The 17213-nt window shown below is 38.4% G+C and overlaps 2 protein-coding genes across 2 annotated transcripts; both read left to right on the forward strand.

Annotated features, from left to right (window-relative positions):
- Positions 1-5564: 5564 nt before the first annotated feature.
- LOC110465809 (E3 ubiquitin-protein ligase dbl4-like) lies at positions 5565-11991 on the forward strand. The gene is made up of 3 exons (XM_021521905.1): positions 5565-5909; positions 9607-9874; positions 10385-11991. The coding sequence occupies exons 1-3, from the start codon at positions 5832-5834 to the stop codon at positions 11044-11046; spliced, it is 1008 nt and encodes a 335-aa protein (XP_021377580.1). The 5' UTR covers positions 5565-5831; the 3' UTR covers positions 11047-11991.
- Positions 11992-13244: 1253 nt separating this feature from the next.
- Positions 13245-16903, forward strand: LOC110465776 (potential E3 ubiquitin-protein ligase ariadne-2-like). The gene is made up of 3 exons (XM_021521851.1): positions 13245-13616; positions 14771-15038; positions 15552-16903. Exons 1-3 carry the CDS (start codon positions 13539-13541, stop codon positions 16208-16210), a joined length of 1005 nt encoding a protein of 334 aa, XP_021377526.1. The 5' UTR covers positions 13245-13538; the 3' UTR covers positions 16211-16903.
- Positions 16904-17213: the final 310 nt, after the last annotated feature.

Here is a 17213-nt window from a genome sequence, read left to right on the forward strand (position 1 = left end):
CCTATGAAATAAGCGACATCGGACATGTTATTCATATGACTATAACACACCTTAATACAGAGTTTCAGATTGATATTTGATCAAAAGACCGAGTTATCGTGAGGCATTCAAGTTTTAGTAGTACACATATGAAGCTCTCGGCGTGTCGCATATGTGTAAATGTACGTAGGCCTTCGATCGTATAGCTGAACACGGCCAGCCCGGATCATATTGCTGTATAAGCATTGTTTCACTGACTTGCTGTGATGGTATATCAATTACGTTGACAATTAGACGTTTACATTACTTTATATTTAAACATTTGTACCAAAAAAATACGTTTTGATTTAAACTTTAGTTAATATTAACTTATTGCCCGTTTTACTTAAATTAATCACGGAATCATATTCTATTTCCGTGAATTAATAAATTGCGTGCACTTAACAATATGTTAGATTATCCGGATTTTTATTTATTGTTGTTTTTGAACATGTAATTATTGAGCCGTATATAGAGTCAAGTGGGAGGGGCGCTTTATTTTCGAGTTTCTCGGCACTTTTGAGGAATTAAGTGGCCTTAAAAGGTCGTTATATTCATAGTCTATGACAAAAAAACACAAAGAAAGTGAATTGAATTGTTATTTAATGTGATATATTTGAAATATTATTTTATATAATATATCTCGCAAAAGATTGATGAGTCGTAAAGAACACAGGGACCTGAGAATTTTTACAGCTATATCGTCGATGTGTAAACTTGACGATGATGTTTCTCGGTCTTTCCCGGTTAACTTTCCAAGACGATGAACAATGTCAATGTCCCCACTAGTAATATGCACCTCAAGTTTGGAAGACACAAAGTTCACGAATCAGATGTGTCCTTAAGTCCGTGTATTCTGAGTGAATTCTTGCGGCCGTGCTGCTCCAAATCGTTATGACGTGCCTCTATATAGCGTCCTTGGAACACTAGAGATCACCGAATTGAGTCTGCAAGTTTCCAATGGTCAGACGAAGATTCTCATTTTCCATTTCCAGTTCGAACACTCTCCCTTTGGGTTCTTCAAACAGTTCTCTATTTTCCTCTCGTATGGCTTCTTTCAACTTTTGCATCTTGGAATTAAAGTCTGCATTTGTTATGAGTGTAGTTAACAAAGATGTAATCTCATCTAGTCTGTCTTCAATATTCTTATCCACTCCCCTGGTCTTAACCCCGGCTGCTCTTCCCCATACTGTGCTATCTGCTGGCCATGAATTCCACTGAGTATTAATACATATATCGATTCAACATATACAAGTTTATGTAGCTAGAGTGTGCTGTGAGCAGTAGCCACTAGGTAGGGTATCAGGCCATTGTTCTAACTCAAAACGTCCAAAACACACATTTCCACCGAAAGTTCCAAAAAACAGATACTATCTACTTATGTAGTATGTAATTCAAAAATTAAACTACAAAACGTGTAATGATATATAAGAAAAACACTATTTTGTCGGAGCTCCCGACAAAGGACTATCCAGGCCCAGCGTGACTTTAAGATCTTATTTGGGTGACAGATAAATAGAATGGCGCCCGTTAGCCCGACATGAATATTTGTCTGTCTCCATGTCACGGTAAAGCAGTGTATATCCTACCCACAATGCATCCTTAAAAAGGTACTTAGAACATAAGAGAAAAGACATTAGGAAATTTCCTAAATATCGGCGGCAAAATAGGATACTTCGGAATTACCAAAAGAAAACATATACCGGGAAAACATATATATCATTAAATTAACTTGAGCAAGACATATATATATATAATATATGACAGAACAGTCATCATTATAGTCAATCAATAATTTGTGGGAAAATGTCAAAATTAGGCAGATAGCATTATGTACATGACATGAACTATGCATTATTTAAATATTTTAATTGTAAAACTTCTGTTTTGTATTTCAGTATTTGCATTAGTAACACTCACTGATATCAATGAAGGTCCAAGAGGACCTGGAGGCGCAACCGGTGCCACCGGAGCTACAGGTGCCACCGGAGCAACAGGTGTCACCGGAGCTACAGGTGCCACCGGAGCAACAGGTGCAACCGGAGCTACAGGTGCCACCGGCACCTCCGGAGCAACAGGTGCCACCGGCACCTCCGGAGCAACAGGTGCCACCGGGGCTACAGGTGCCACCGGCGAAACAGGTACCACAGGCGCAACAGGTGCTACCGGAGCTACCGGTCCAACCGGCACCTCTGTAACAGGTGCAACCGGAGCTACAGGTGCCACTGGACCTACAGGTGCCTCCGGCCCAGCCGGTGGCTGGTAAGCCACGCTTGGAAATTTGGACACCGATGCTAATAACTGTATCCTCTGTACCTAACTATTTTTTTCACACTATCAGATAACACGTTATATATGCAATATTAGTGTAAGTTTATTATTATAATATATTCTATTATTACAATATGTTATATTATCATAGTCATTCTTCTGAGACTGAAAATAAATTAAATCAGCTGAATTTGATTTATTTATTGAACTTTTTTTCAGGGTACCACCACCAACACCACCACAACCAGGAAAATGAATACCCTAACCCTGTTCAACTGCAACTACAAATTCATCAGTCTGAAGTCTTAATTTAATAAGTACAGCTAGAGTGTGGTATGAACAACAAGAAGCTACATTGGGAAATCCTGTAAGTGATGTCAAACCCAAACCATTGACTGTTCGGGATATTTTAAAGCAGAAATCACAGATTCAAGGATTATTTGAATATTAAACAGGATTCAAATTCTCAACATTCCAGGCCCTACTTGACTTTCTTACTATTCAAGCCCCACAACAACATAATAACAGGAAAGACATAGTTAACATGGTGTGTGAGGATAAACTGTTGTTAACATTGATGAGACTGCGACACAATTTTGGTCTTAAAGATCTGTCTTTCAGATTTGCTTTCTCCACTCAAGCCGCTAGTGAACTGTTCCTTACTTGGGTTGACCACATGTATATATGTCTTGGTTCTATTCATATATGGCCGCATCGTAATGATACCAACAGCAACATGCCCACCAAGTTTAGGCAGGAATTCCCAAATTCTATTGTAATAATTGACTGTACAGAGTTGAAAACACAGAAGTCATCATAATTAAAACTACAGTCACAGATGTACTCCGATTTCAAATCCCTTGTGACCCAATGGGTAATTTGATATATGCGAGTGAACGTTTTGCCGGATCTATGTCTGATAAGGAAATAACATCACAGGTGGATTTTATACATTATTACAGCAACTGATTGATGCTAAATATATTGAAAAGGGTGATGCAGTAATGGCTGACAAAGGATTTACCATAACAGATGAATTGAGCAAACTTGGATTAAAACGTATCATCCCTCCGTTTGTGTCTGCTGGTTGCCAGCGGATTGCTTCAGATGTCAACCAAACACAGACCATAGCCCAGCATAGGATTCATGTTGAGAGAGCTATTCGCAGAATAAGGACCTTCAGTATTGTTTCGGACTTGATTTCAACAGGTGTTTTCGGATCAATAAATAAGGTATGAACTGTATGCTGTTTACTAACTCTGTGGCAAAATCGAGTTTTGAAGTCCAAATAGTACCCAAGTAGGTGTTATTAAAAGCAGACTCGAGAATATATACCTGATAACCAAATACTGATCCTAGTAGCACAGGGACTGGGTTACAGGACACAACTGGAGTTGATTCCAAATTAAGGTTGGATATTGAACTTTGTGTATGATTTATCATTAAAATACAAAAAGCTTTGTTTAAAATTCAAGTTATCACAACTTTTTGATATGTTTAAATTTGTTCTTAAGATACACAGGTGATGATTTGAATGGAGGTATAGATAATACTTTAAATACTTTACATGTAGCTCTGATTACTTATAGCATTATTTTTATCCTGGTAAAATTTAAATTTCAACTAAATATATATATATATATACATGTAAGGCACTGAATTTCTTATTTGTATATTTTGTAAAACAGCCATTGATCTGTACCTGTCTGATTGACAACTTGTGGTATGATTGGCAGCTTTTTGTGATTATCCTTTGGTTTGACAACCACTAGTTGGGTTAGTGGTTAATGAAATAAATTTGGCATTAATAAACCTGAATATAATGAAGACAAAAAGTAAAATTTAAAGAAGAAACATAACATTTTTAATTGTTAAATTTTTTCTAAACACTTGTGCTAATTATAATGATGCTAGTGCCTCGAATATATTTGTGGGTAATATGAAAGCTATGTAATCATAAATGGGGTTGGTTTAATTCAATGGCAACACGTGATTTGCAGAACAGGATGCGAACCTCGTGCATGACGTGAAACGTTGTAAGTTCGCAAGTCCCTGGCGCAGATGGAATAAACTCGTAAACTTGGCCTGCTGCTCATCAGATCTTGACACTCTTAGATATTGAATAATGTGGGAAGGGTAATACTATATAATTTTGGGAGTGTGGCATGGGGTAATAATGTACTGATGCTTTGTTATCAACACAAAATTAATGCGTTGTCCTTAAAAAAGGACAAAGGAGAGGGAAGGGAGGACCCCTGGGATAAATGTCTATGTTATGCCTTTATGTAAGCTGCTATTCACTTCATTTGCAGAACTTGGATGAGTGCATTAATAGAATAATTAAATATAAATAATATGACTGTAATGTTTTAGACTTTTTATTTGTTCACTTTAAATAGTACCTTTAGTAACAAATGTTTCGAATAGGGCCTACTCCCTTGTTTTTATTAGGATTTAATCACATAGTACAGTAACAGATGTCGGAGATGACTGTTAACGTTATCAATGTCCACCTTTTGTTAAATGTATAATATTAACATTTTAAATGACTCGTTGACTGCCATGTACATTAGGCCTACACTACAGTCTGTAGTTTAGGGTACACACATATATATAGGGGATTCATATATGCTCATATTGCTATAGGCAAGAACACACATAAACAGTTTAACACCAGCTTGTCATACTTGCCAACTTTTTAAAATATCCATGGGGGAGATTAAAACAAATGTATGTATGTACTGTACACCCTAAGGAAATGGCATCTTTTGAGCTGTTCTTTCACATGAAATTTTAGCAAATTCACTAGTAGAAATTGCTCAATTTCAAGGTTAAAATCGTGAGTCTCCCTCCTAAATAGGGAGAGTTGGCAAGTGTGGAGCCGCGGATACCACTGTTTAAAAAAACGCCTAAACAAGGAAACTAACGTACATCACTGCATGCTATTTTGAACAACCGTTTAATTAAAAAAGAAAAGAAAAACGGAACTCGACGAACACAAACTGGATAATTACCCAGCTGTACACGAACANATCCAATAAGGGAAGTAACTCAAAGCCTGAAATTCTATAAATACTTTAATTGGTGCTTCATCGGCAACCTTTAGTATGATGTCTTTATGTGTAAATTATTTCTCATAATCGGGTTTAATTATGGATATAATACATCTGTTTTGTCATTTATAATTCATACTAATATATTTGTACCATGACTTACATTGGCACTCTTTGTTTCATTTTAGTATTATGTCAAAGTTCGCTCAGTAAACTTGTTAAATTGCTATCGTCCAATAATAGACCATGCAGTATAATCATATGCAAAGTATACCTAAACCGGAAATAGGGACTGAGAATCCCCACGTTCTTATTCGGAAATTCCTCTTATATTGACGAGAAAGTAAAAATGAAAGTAGAACGATGTTATTTAATTACTTAGTATAGCATATTGGGACAGTTTAGGGAAATCCTTCGGTTCGTCCTCTGATTGGAAAGAGCATTACAGCCAAGCGTTCACTGATCCAGAAGGATAATACTGAGCTAACCATGGCTACCCACATAAGTATAGGAAATTTATCGGGAGATCACCAGTTTGAAAGACGTATCGGACTACAAACGAACAAAGTAAGCAATATAGGCTTTATTTCATGTTGAATAGCTGGTAAAATTATGGTACACTATTCTGATTGTTGACACATCTGTCAAAATTTAGGCATGACGTCATAGACTTAAAGATGGCGATGTTGTAGCTTAACCGAATCGCGCAATTGCTGATGTGGCATCGTTGAAAGCTAGTTCAAGCTTGTGGTGATGCATCATTGTTATTTCATTCACTCGCGACTTACTTTTCCGGTTGCGCACTTGTTATTTCCCTAATCATAGTAGTGTAGCTATGTCTATAGTAATAATGTGATTTACAATTTTAAAAACAATTCCACTCGTTTGTACCCATACGTGTAGATAAAAAGGGTTGAGCCCCTCCGTTGTAAAATTTGCATAAAAACTTAATCCCTATTTTTTTTTTAGTTGAGTCACATGATGCTTAGTATGGTATTGGAATGGTAGATCCAATCTTAATACCAAAATGATGGGTTAAATTTCTTCGGGTGATTTTTCCTGCGCTAGTTTAGTCTTTCCTTGAAGCAGTTTAGGCTCGGTGCTGAGACCACTTTCTCAGGCAACGAGTTCCACGGTTTAATAATGCGATTACTGAAGAGGTTCCTGTGATCAGTTTTTTTAGGGCCTGTTAAACAGCTTCTTGGAGTGCCCCCTTTTAGATCTGTATTCGCAGTGTTGGAATAGTTTATCCTTATCAAGTTTGTCGATGTTATTAAGGATTCTGTACTCTTTGACCATGTCTGCTCTCTCCCTCCTGTATTCCAGGGTTGGTAGACCGAGTATTCTTAAGCGTTCAGTGTATGATATATCAGTTAATGTTGGTAATCTTTTCGTTGCTCTTCGCTGGACTTTTTCAACTGTACTTTTGTCCTTGGTATACAGGGCTGACCATATCGTTGAAGCGTATTCGAGGTGGAGTCGTATAAGAGCTTTGTAGAGTGTTACAAATATGGTTGGGCTCATATATGTGAAAATTTTAAATACTATTCCTGCAATTTGGTTTGCTTTTAATTTACTGGCTGCTTTTCGGACGTGTATGGAAAAATTGAGTTTTTCGTCGATGTGAACTCCCAGATCTTTTTCACTATTTACCTTAGTGATCAGATTTGAACGACTTAAATTTTCAATACCTCTGCTAAGAAATACAAGTCTTTAAAAAGCTTATGAAAGGTTATGATAACACATGTTATAATATTCTATATTTCTTGTCTATAATAAATTTCTTTGGTTATCTTTCCTCAATTTCACGTCCTCCGCCACCCTTTTCCCCTCAATAGACATTTCAAATTAACATGGGATACCCTAAACGAAACACTTTTCATATTTTTAATGGAAACAAGTTTTGTCTGTCTACCTCTTTTTAGCCCACCATCATCTGATGGTGGGCTATTCAAATCGCCCTACGTTCGTGGTCCGTGGTCCGTCCTTAAACAATTCCTGTTATCGCTATTTCTCAAGAAGTACCAGAGGGATCTTTTATCAAATTTTACATGTAGGTTCCCCTTGGTCCCTAGTTGTGCAGGGCAACTTTTGAGACTGATCGGAAAAACAACATGGCCGACAGGCAGCCATCTTGGATTTTGACAGTGAAGGTTTGTTATGGCTATTTCTCAGGAAGTAATGGATAATTGCATATGTAGGTTTCCCTTGGTCTGTAATTGTGCATGTTTAATTGTGAGACTGATCGAATTTAGAAAATGGCCGAAAGGCCACCATCTTGGATTGTGACATTAAAGGTTTGTTATCACCATTTTTCAGTAAATACTGGAGGGATCTTTCTCAAACTTTATATATAGGTTTCACTTGGTCTATAGTTGTGCAAGTTTAATTTTGTGAATTATCAGATAAACAACATGGCCGACAGGCAGCCATCTTCGATTTTGAAAGTGAATGTTTGTTATCGCTGTTTCTCAAATAGTAGTGGAGGTATCTTTCTCAAATCTTATATGTATGTTCCCCTAGGTCTTTAGTTGTGATTATTTATTAGACTGATCAGATAAACAAAATTGCAGGCAGGCGGTCATCTTGGATTTTCACATATAATTGGGAAAATATTAATGGTACGGTGTGACAACATCCTTTTCCCATCACATTTCTTAACACAGATTCTTTTGTTAAAATAGACCCCCCCCCCTGTCTTCTGTTTAGGGGACATTGAAGAAACAAAGAGTAAACCGGCTGTATCCCGCTGTTCGATATCGTACTGTAAAAGGTGACCAATATTGGGGATCCTGCATAATCGAGGTTTGGTTGGCTTTATTTTGTTTAACGTCCTACTAACAACTTAGGTCATTTAAGGACGTGCCTCCCTGTATGTTGTGGATGCTTACATGCGTGTATGTTTGCTAGAGACAGGGTATGTTAGTGTAATGGCCTCCTTATGATAGTGCGGATCTGATGCCTACTTTATAGTGATACCTCACTGAAATACCAAGTCGAAGGCACCCAGCACAGCATTTCGCCCGGTCACATTATACTGACAGCTGAACGTTAAGCAGGGAAAAGCAACTACCATTTTTAAGGACATTGGTATGTCCAGGTCTGGGGAAAGAACCTATTGCTTTCCTTACACGGCACAAACGTACAACATGAAAGCCACAAGGGAGGCGTTGCCAAGCAAAGCGATAGGAAATAAAAGATAGTTAGAAGTAGAAATAAATGGTCGCTTTTGTGTCCCCTAATAGAGGGCATAAAAGCAAATCCCCAATTATGCAGGGGGTTCCCATATTAGTCGCCTCTTACGATACATTTTCTCGATCCCCGACATGCAGGGGTGGCATAATCGAGGACTTTCTACCGTGTCTACTTCGAAGGGGACATGGAAGAGACTCAACTTAATCTGCTGCCCCAATTACAACACTTGGAATATGTTTCGTGTCCTATCTTGTTTGTCTACTTTCTCTTACCGGCGGTGTCTCCCTAAGCACCCGTCCTCCTATGACCCTGGCCGTTGTGTCTCCCTAAGCACCCGTCCTCCTATGACCCTGGCCGTTGCGAGGACGTTAAACCCCGAACAAACATTTATTTCAAACAAACCTTTACTTAACCGCTACCAACCACGTACTATCCTCCATCACTCCTCCTCACATTTAGTAATGGAACCGTTCTTCCATCCTTACACCAATCAACACACCCCTCCTCCTTCCTCTCTATTACCACTCTCCTCATTCTACTTTCTGATTGACCAATACACAGTAACGATGTAATCTTCATTTCTTCTTCATCTGTCCGTCTCAATTCATTTCTGGTTATCCCAGTTTGTTCCCACTCTTCAATTATACTTCCATCTAATTCCTCCTCCTGTTTTGCCCATTCTCGATAACCCCTGCACTTCCCTTTTTCCCCTCTCCTCTCTATCACTATTCCAATGTTGGCAATACAACGTTTTTAAACTCTAGTTAACATGTAAAATGGAACGCGTATACCGACACTTAGGGCAAAAAAGAGAATATGTTTCCTGTTTCTGCTTGCAAAAATGCGTCGGAAGGTAGGCATTAAAAAAACTGTTGACTCAGCTGATATAGAGCAGGAGTTCTGATTTTAGCAGTGCTTATCACTAAATGACAATAAAACTTTAGGGTAGGCACCAAAAAATAGGGTCGGTAGGGAAACCGGAAACACACATATAGTTTTATGGCCTTATGTTATTTAGGTATCAAATTCATACGGATAATTTTGTTTGTACTTTAACCTTTTCTTGCAGTTAAGAACAATCGGCGACCTTAAAGTAGCCCTAGTAGGTCCACTGGGTTTACCACGTGATCGATTTGACGTCATCAAAATGTCCGAAGCTCTACTGTGCAATGATGAAGAGTTACTGACCAGAAGTGTCTGGTCGTCCAAAATTGTTCTGGTCATTCATCCGCCTTCTCGTCCTATCTTTGACCATCTGATGACCACTGAAACAGACATGGTTAATGGGGAATATGAGGATGACCAAAGGACCGTTATGTCGTGTGGCCACGGTATCGGTAAGTGTATGTATAAACGATATAATAATTTTGTTACCATATTTTCCCGTTCCCTCCTCCATCCTTAACTTCTGACATTTTTTCTTTCCTTCCCTCCTTCCTCACCCCCTTCCTGTATCCCTCCCTTCTTCCTTACTTCAAATTATCTCCTCCTCTTCTTTCTATCTCTTCCCTGCTCTTTCTCTTATTTACTTTCGTTCTGCTTTTCCATATTGCTCTCATCTTTGTGCCTCCCTCTTTGTCAATCTATGAACTGCTTTCGAAAATTAATCTCTCACAATTCTTCTATTCTCTACGTTTCTTTTTCATGCCTCCTCCAGTCATCTCCGCTGACTCCACGTAATCACTTCTTTTCTGTCTTTTCCACAGCTTCTTCTTTTCTCTCACACTTGGCCCGGATCGCCCTCTGCGCGCTTCAGGTGACCTTTATATCTCTGAGACCAACATGGTATACTTTTATAAAGTTTTATGACAGAATCATATAATTAAGACGAATTTATATATTTCCAGCGCCAGCTACCCTGTATGAATACTGTTGGAACCAACTTCAACAAGGGGATCTGGAGTTCAAATGTCCTGCCATGGATGAGTTCAGAGTTCGGGGCACTCAGACAACCTGTGGCGCCATCTGGACTCTGTATGAACTCACGGTAAAGGCACAGTTATCTCAAGACGAGCGCATCTTATTTGAGATGAAGCTTAGCAAGAATAGCTTGATCAAAATGAAGGACGTTCAAGAATGCCCGTTCTGCCGTTCGCTCGCTGTTCGTGAAAATGTCAAAAACGACAGGGTCAGGTGCATAAACTGTTGCCAAACAAATCCGGAAAATGCCGAATTCTGTTGGCAATGTCTGCGTCCATGGTTAACCACGAACTCGAACTACTGCGGTAATTTATCGTGTTCCACTGCCAGTGGACCTAAAGCTACACAGGCAATCTTGACAACGTGCGTTTCTAAGGTCATGGGTGACTTCAAGAGAACTTCACCAACTGTCCGCGCATGTCCAAGTTGTAGTGTTCTTGTTGAGCACACTTCCGGTTGTAAGCAGATGACCTGTAAATGCAAGCACATATTTTGCTTTATTTGTTTGAGGCCCTGGAAACAGAAAGGCGTTAGCGGGGGATGCGATTACGGAAACAACTGTGACCCTGCAAAGTGTCAAACGATATAACGGCGCGTATGATAGACGGGAACGTTGTAAATGCGAAACTTCCCAAATAAAGCTTGGAGTTTCTTGTGTTAGTTTGTGCTAGAGTCTGTTTCAATATTATACTACCTGACAACCTCTTTCCCTTAGGGCCCGGACATAAACGAGAAAATAATGTTGTGTGAATGCATAGTTGTACCAGTATGTTTGGCCCTCGTAGCGTGGTGGTAAACTAGTGAATACCTACTTACCAAGATAGCGAACACTTGTCACAAGACTTTGCTTATATACAAGTTTATGGTACTCCTATGACAAAGGACTTTGTATTTATGATGTACGATATAGTTTGTTACTATATTGTTCACAGGAACTTGAGAATTAAGACACTTTATGTGAGGACCTGGTTTGTAGTGACTAGTATATTTAGATGTTTTATATCGTTTCGTGGTGACACTTTAATGATATTTTCATATCGGTGGAGAAGTTCATACATTCCGACACCGTGCTTTATTTTATTGTCATGCCCCTGTGCTATTTGTGTGTGATCTTTCATAGCTTTGATATGCTTAATGTGTATAATATGGTCCATATTTGTGGCCGACATATATGCATTTTCCGTCATATAATCTTATATGTAGTAAACGTTGTATTGTTTCTTCCGTTTTCATTATGTGTGTTGAATTAATAATCTTGTCACGAAACGAAAAACCCCAGAAATATATTCTATTCATATCAATTTTCATGTCAAAACCAACGAAATAAAACAACACTAATATATGTATGCATTATGAAATTTACATAAATGTGTTTACTGTACTAAGAAATAAATAAAACCGTAAGATAACTATGCATATTTCTAACATTTATGATAGTATTGAACTCAGTTCCGTTTAAACATATTCCGTGATGCTTGGTAATATATATTTAACGTACCAGATTTGGTGTGTTTGTTTTTGTTTTTATTTTGTTTAACGTTCTATCAACAGCTAAGGTCATGCCTCCATGTGTGGTGTGTATGCGTGCATGTTGGTATGTGTGCCGGAGACAAGGTATGTTGGTGTGTTGCCTCCTTGTGACAGCGCGGATCTGATGCCGACTTTATAGTGCTATCTCACTGAAATACCATGCCGATACTAGCAAAGCATTTCGCCAGGCACATTATACTGACAACGGGGAACCAGTTGTTGTCATTACCCTTAATGCTAAACGCTTAACAGGGAATAACAACTGCCATTTTTAAGGTCTTGGTATGTCCCGGTCTGGGTACGGAACCCACTGCCTTCCTCACCTGGGCGAACGCTCAACACTAAAGCAAAACGTGAGGCACTGCCAAGCAAGGCGCTAGGAAACAATAATTAGTTAGAAGTAAAGAGAAACATACAGATCCCAAATATTGCAATGGGTGCAGCAGATTTATTTTGGTCGCTTTTGTGTCCCCAAATAGAGGACACAAAAGCAAAACCCCAATTCCGCATGGGGTTTCCACATTAGCCGCCTTTTACGATCAATCTCTTTTCTCGATCCCCGACCTGCATGGGACGATTTGGTATGTTTTTCACGTACCAACTCTGAGGCTTAATAAAGAAATGTGTATGAATGTTTTGAGAAGGCCAACACTAACATAAAACCATAAACAAGAAATAAATGGAAATATTGTAGATACCTGAAGAAAAGGTTGATTTATATAAAAATAAAAAATGATTATTTAGCTTTTACGGGGTTCTGACTTGTTAAAGACACCTATATTGCTACACTCATTGTCTTTATTATTGTTCATACAGTTGTTATTAAAAACACGAAACATTATGAAAGCATTGAACTGATTATTTTTGAATATTATACCTTAATACTAATTATCATAATGGAATGCAGTATAGTATGCACCGCTAGCCGATAATTCTGCGCATTAAAATAAATAAAACTCTCGCAGGGAAAATGGCTTAAACGAATGTTATAAAAAACCCGATATCAAATGAAAAAGAAATGTTTGCTCTATCGAAATATTGTTTTTCATAATATGATTCCGATAAGATAAACTTTCTAAAAACAGTTTCATTGTTCTCTGATCTCGTTCAAATTTTAGATCTGACAGTATATGTTTAAGCTTGTTACACTTTAGTACGTTTTTTTGACATGCAGGATCTATGACGTGTAACACAGGTGCTTAAGTGCCTGGGCACATTCTTTCCTTGTATAAAAACCGAACTTGAGCAAGGCTACTACTTACTCGATCAAGTTGCAGGACTGACGTGCATGATTACCGGAACTGAGCATATCTAATACAAAACATCAACCATCTCGTCATATCGCCATCGACTGATTTCACTTATGCATCAAACGTAGTGTCGTAAAACCGAAAGTGAAAGTAGACTGGTTTCCCCATTTTGTGTCGGTATCCGGTATAAATATCGACACGAAATCATGACGATTAAGAAAACGCCCACACTTAGCTAGGCAGGTATTGTCAAGGTTTCGCAGCAGGAAGTGTATTAGAAATTAAAAGAAGATATTTTGATATGGCAACAGAGATCTGCATCGAGACATTATCCGGGGACAGGAAGTATGAGCGATCTATTAAGCTGGACCGACGTAAGGTAAATATTGACTATGTACATATATCTTAAACGGAGCTGAAGGAATTCAAAAAAAATATTTCATTCCGAAGATTTGATATCATCTTTTTTTTTTTTTTAGATATATAACTACGTATTACGAATTGCTGCGTGTTTTGTAATCCTGTTGGTCTCATGCTTGTTCTTAGAACTGTCTTATACGGTGTAAAACGAAAGTAAAAAGTTAATAAAAGTTGGAAATATTTCGACATGATAGAAGTATAGTGCTTTGTACATACAAACCGAAAACAAGCATGAGTACATTTTAAAGAGTAACACTTAATTGGTCCGTATAGCTCCAACCCGCCTAGATATAAAAATATTTGCTATTTTATGTAAACACTTTTATGGGTCTTTAGGTATTTCAGTGTATGTATTGCACTACAACAAAAGAATATGTTATCTAATATTGTCGACACAATCTGTCCCAGATTGAATTCAGTTCATATTTTCGAAGTAAGTTTTTATAGCGAAAATCAATTGACAATTGCGTTGTCCTTAACATGTAGGAATTTCACGTGGTAATTGTTAAGTCTGCCTTTGGGTGTATTCAGTCGCCAGACCATGATCATAATAAACGTGACTGTGTTATTGTGTTGTGCAGAATTTATCAAGAAATGTCGTGTGTCGATGTTAAGACCTAACTACAGCATCGTGAACATAGGAATTCGCGATTTGCCCGGATTTACTCCATATTGTATGCATAATTTCTATCACTTTTCATTAACTTTTCATGGAACCTGTTATTGTTCCACTGAAATGAAATTAAACATTCTGACAGAGAATTAAGTTATGTTTTATCTGACAATATTTTGATATTTTTTTTTCCGTAGAATGTTTTGCAAAAAAAAGTTAATTTCAGAAATTATTTTTATCCACATTATTTTGTATTACATTGAACAAAATGTCGTAGTAAAATTGATTTCATCTGAAAAGCTTGCCACACTTCGAAAACCACTTAGCATAAATGTATGGAAAGTATTATTAAATAGAAATGTATCTTTCGGTATGCAATTGTTCTATAATAAGTCCCAGAAAATTCCAATAAAAATGTGAAAATAATAAAGTAAGTTAATAACAAATTTTGGGAAACCTCGAATATCTTTGTCACGATGACATCGCTTTTGATATTGTAGATAAAATCTGTCGTTGAGCTAGAAAAGATACTCTCCGCAGAACTTCGTCTCCCGGTGGAAAGATTTGACATCGTAAAAATGGCCGAAGCCTTGGTGTATGAGAATCAACATCCACTGACCGCCAACACTGACCTAGGGAATCCATTACGTATCGTTGTCCACCCGGAGACACGGCCGGTGTATGGCCATTTGGTCACTTCGGCCAAGGACATGATCATGGACTTCGAAGAGGACGACAGGACTTACATGTCATGTGGACATGCAATAGGTGAAGTGTTTAAATCTTCTTCTTCTTCTTCTTCTTCTTCTTCAGAACATCCCGACACTATGATTTGACTTATATTTACATGGCGGGTGTCGTTGATGAAGCGGAAGATGCTTTCTCTTCTGGAACACCTGGTCTAATTATCGTCGTTCTTTTCTCAATTGTCTGAAATTCATTTTTTGTTCATGTTGTGCTCTTGTTTCTGCTATTATGTAATCGAATTAGGGCGTTTAACCCTTGTTCAGTTTTTAAAAGGCACAAAAGCAAACAATCTCAAATCTGCATGTTCTCCACATTAGTCTCCTCTTATCTGCTCATGCGGTTGGTGACAAGACAGTGAGCTTTTTTCTGAATCCCCGACCTGCAGGTCGGTATATAAAAATAAGCAAAATATCTCAAACTGTATTACCTCATACAAAAGGTTTATTGTAGTAAAACAGCATATAGGTTACCATTTAACATTGTTGACATACTTTCGTTATAGGCGTTTGTAATCAAAAACTTTGAATTTTACAGTTCCTGACAACCTGTACGATCTGTGCTGGAACAGTTTAAAGGATGGAGCTGTACAGTTTCAATGCTCTGCGATTGACACCTTTAACGTAAGAGGTAAGCAGACGACATGCGATGCCATCTGGACCCTTTACGAACTGACAGTAAAAGCACAGCTATCAACGGACGAACGGGTCCTGTTTGAGATGCGTCTGAGCAAGAACAGTTTACAGAAACGGAAGGATGTACAGGAATGTCCGTTTTGTCGGTGTCTATCCGCCCGAGCCAGCGAGAACAACAACAGAGTCGTATGTATAAACTGCCAGCAGACCAATCCGGACAATTCCGAATTCTGTTGGCAATGTTTGCATCCTTGGAAGGTTTCAGCAAATGGGGATTTTTGCGGAAACTTGGAATGTACGACTGCCAAGGGGGCTCTGATGTCACAGGAAATCCTGAGGACATGCGCGAAGAAGACGATTGACCAATACAAAAATGTTCCGGCTGTCCGCGCATGCCCAGGCTGTCACGCGCTGGTGGAGCACGAGAGGGGGTGTAAGAGGATGCCTTGTAAATGTAAACACGAATTCTGTTTCGTTTGTCTGAAACCATGGAGTTCTACTGGATGTGGATACAACAAGGCATGTGCCTCTATCGCCACCTGCCAAGAAATCTCGCAGTAAAGCAATGTGTGTTTATACAAAGGTATATTCACGTTAAGATCGACGCGGTGGATCTTTTCCGCTTCCTGCAAAGTCGTCGAGTAGTAAAACAATCTGTTTATACATACCAAAACCTGGACCTTCATGTTCATGAGACCGTTCTCATGTTTAAAATCAGATTCTGTGTTCAAGCCCAATTTCTTGTTCCGGTGATAAATAAAAATAAACTTAATATTTGGTCAATGGTTTGGAAGAATTCTGGAGAGACTTCAAGCTGAATACTGTTTTAAATGTTAAATGTTACACATATCAGTGTTCTCGTTTCACATGCTTTAAGCGAGTCACACGAAAGGGTTGAGTACGGAATCTATAATTGAGCATGAGAACGGTTTCATGACTACAGGCCCTACTACCATTCGCGAAACTGTTTCCTGCTCAAGCATGGATTTTGTGCTCAAACTAATTTTCTTCTGACTTGCGTAAATCATGTCAACTAATCAAAAGTTCAAGTGTAAATATCTAATTAAGTAATAGGCCTTAAGTCTCTCCCTAATTCCTCCAAGTCCTTGACAAAATATGAATATTATTTCAATTATTATTGGAACAAAAAACTGGGCTTGTTCACAGCATATGAGTTTGAACCACAGGTACTAGCCTCGCCTGTCAATACACCTATATCACAGGTACTAGCCTCGTCTGTCAATTCACCTATACCACAGGTACTAGCCTCGTCTGTCAATTCACCTATATCACAGGTACTTGCCTCGTCTGTCAATACACCTATATCACACGTACTAGCCTCGTCTGTCAATTCACCTATACCACAGGTACTAGCCTCGTCTGTCAATACTCCTATATCACAGGTACTAGCCTCGTCTGTCAATACACCTATATCAAAGACACTAGCCTCGTCTGTCAATACACCTATATCACAGGTACTAGCCTCGTCTGTCAATTCACCTATATCCTATATATAGAAAGGGGTTATCATCATTTTGTTGTTTCCCCCTGTTTGTCATACAGT

Source organism: Mizuhopecten yessoensis, unplaced genomic scaffold (genome assembly GCF_002113885.1).
Source record: "Mizuhopecten yessoensis strain PY_sf001 unplaced genomic scaffold, ASM211388v2 scaffold11101, whole genome shotgun sequence".
Classification (NCBI taxonomy): domain Eukaryota; kingdom Metazoa; phylum Mollusca; class Bivalvia; order Pectinida; family Pectinidae; genus Mizuhopecten; species Mizuhopecten yessoensis.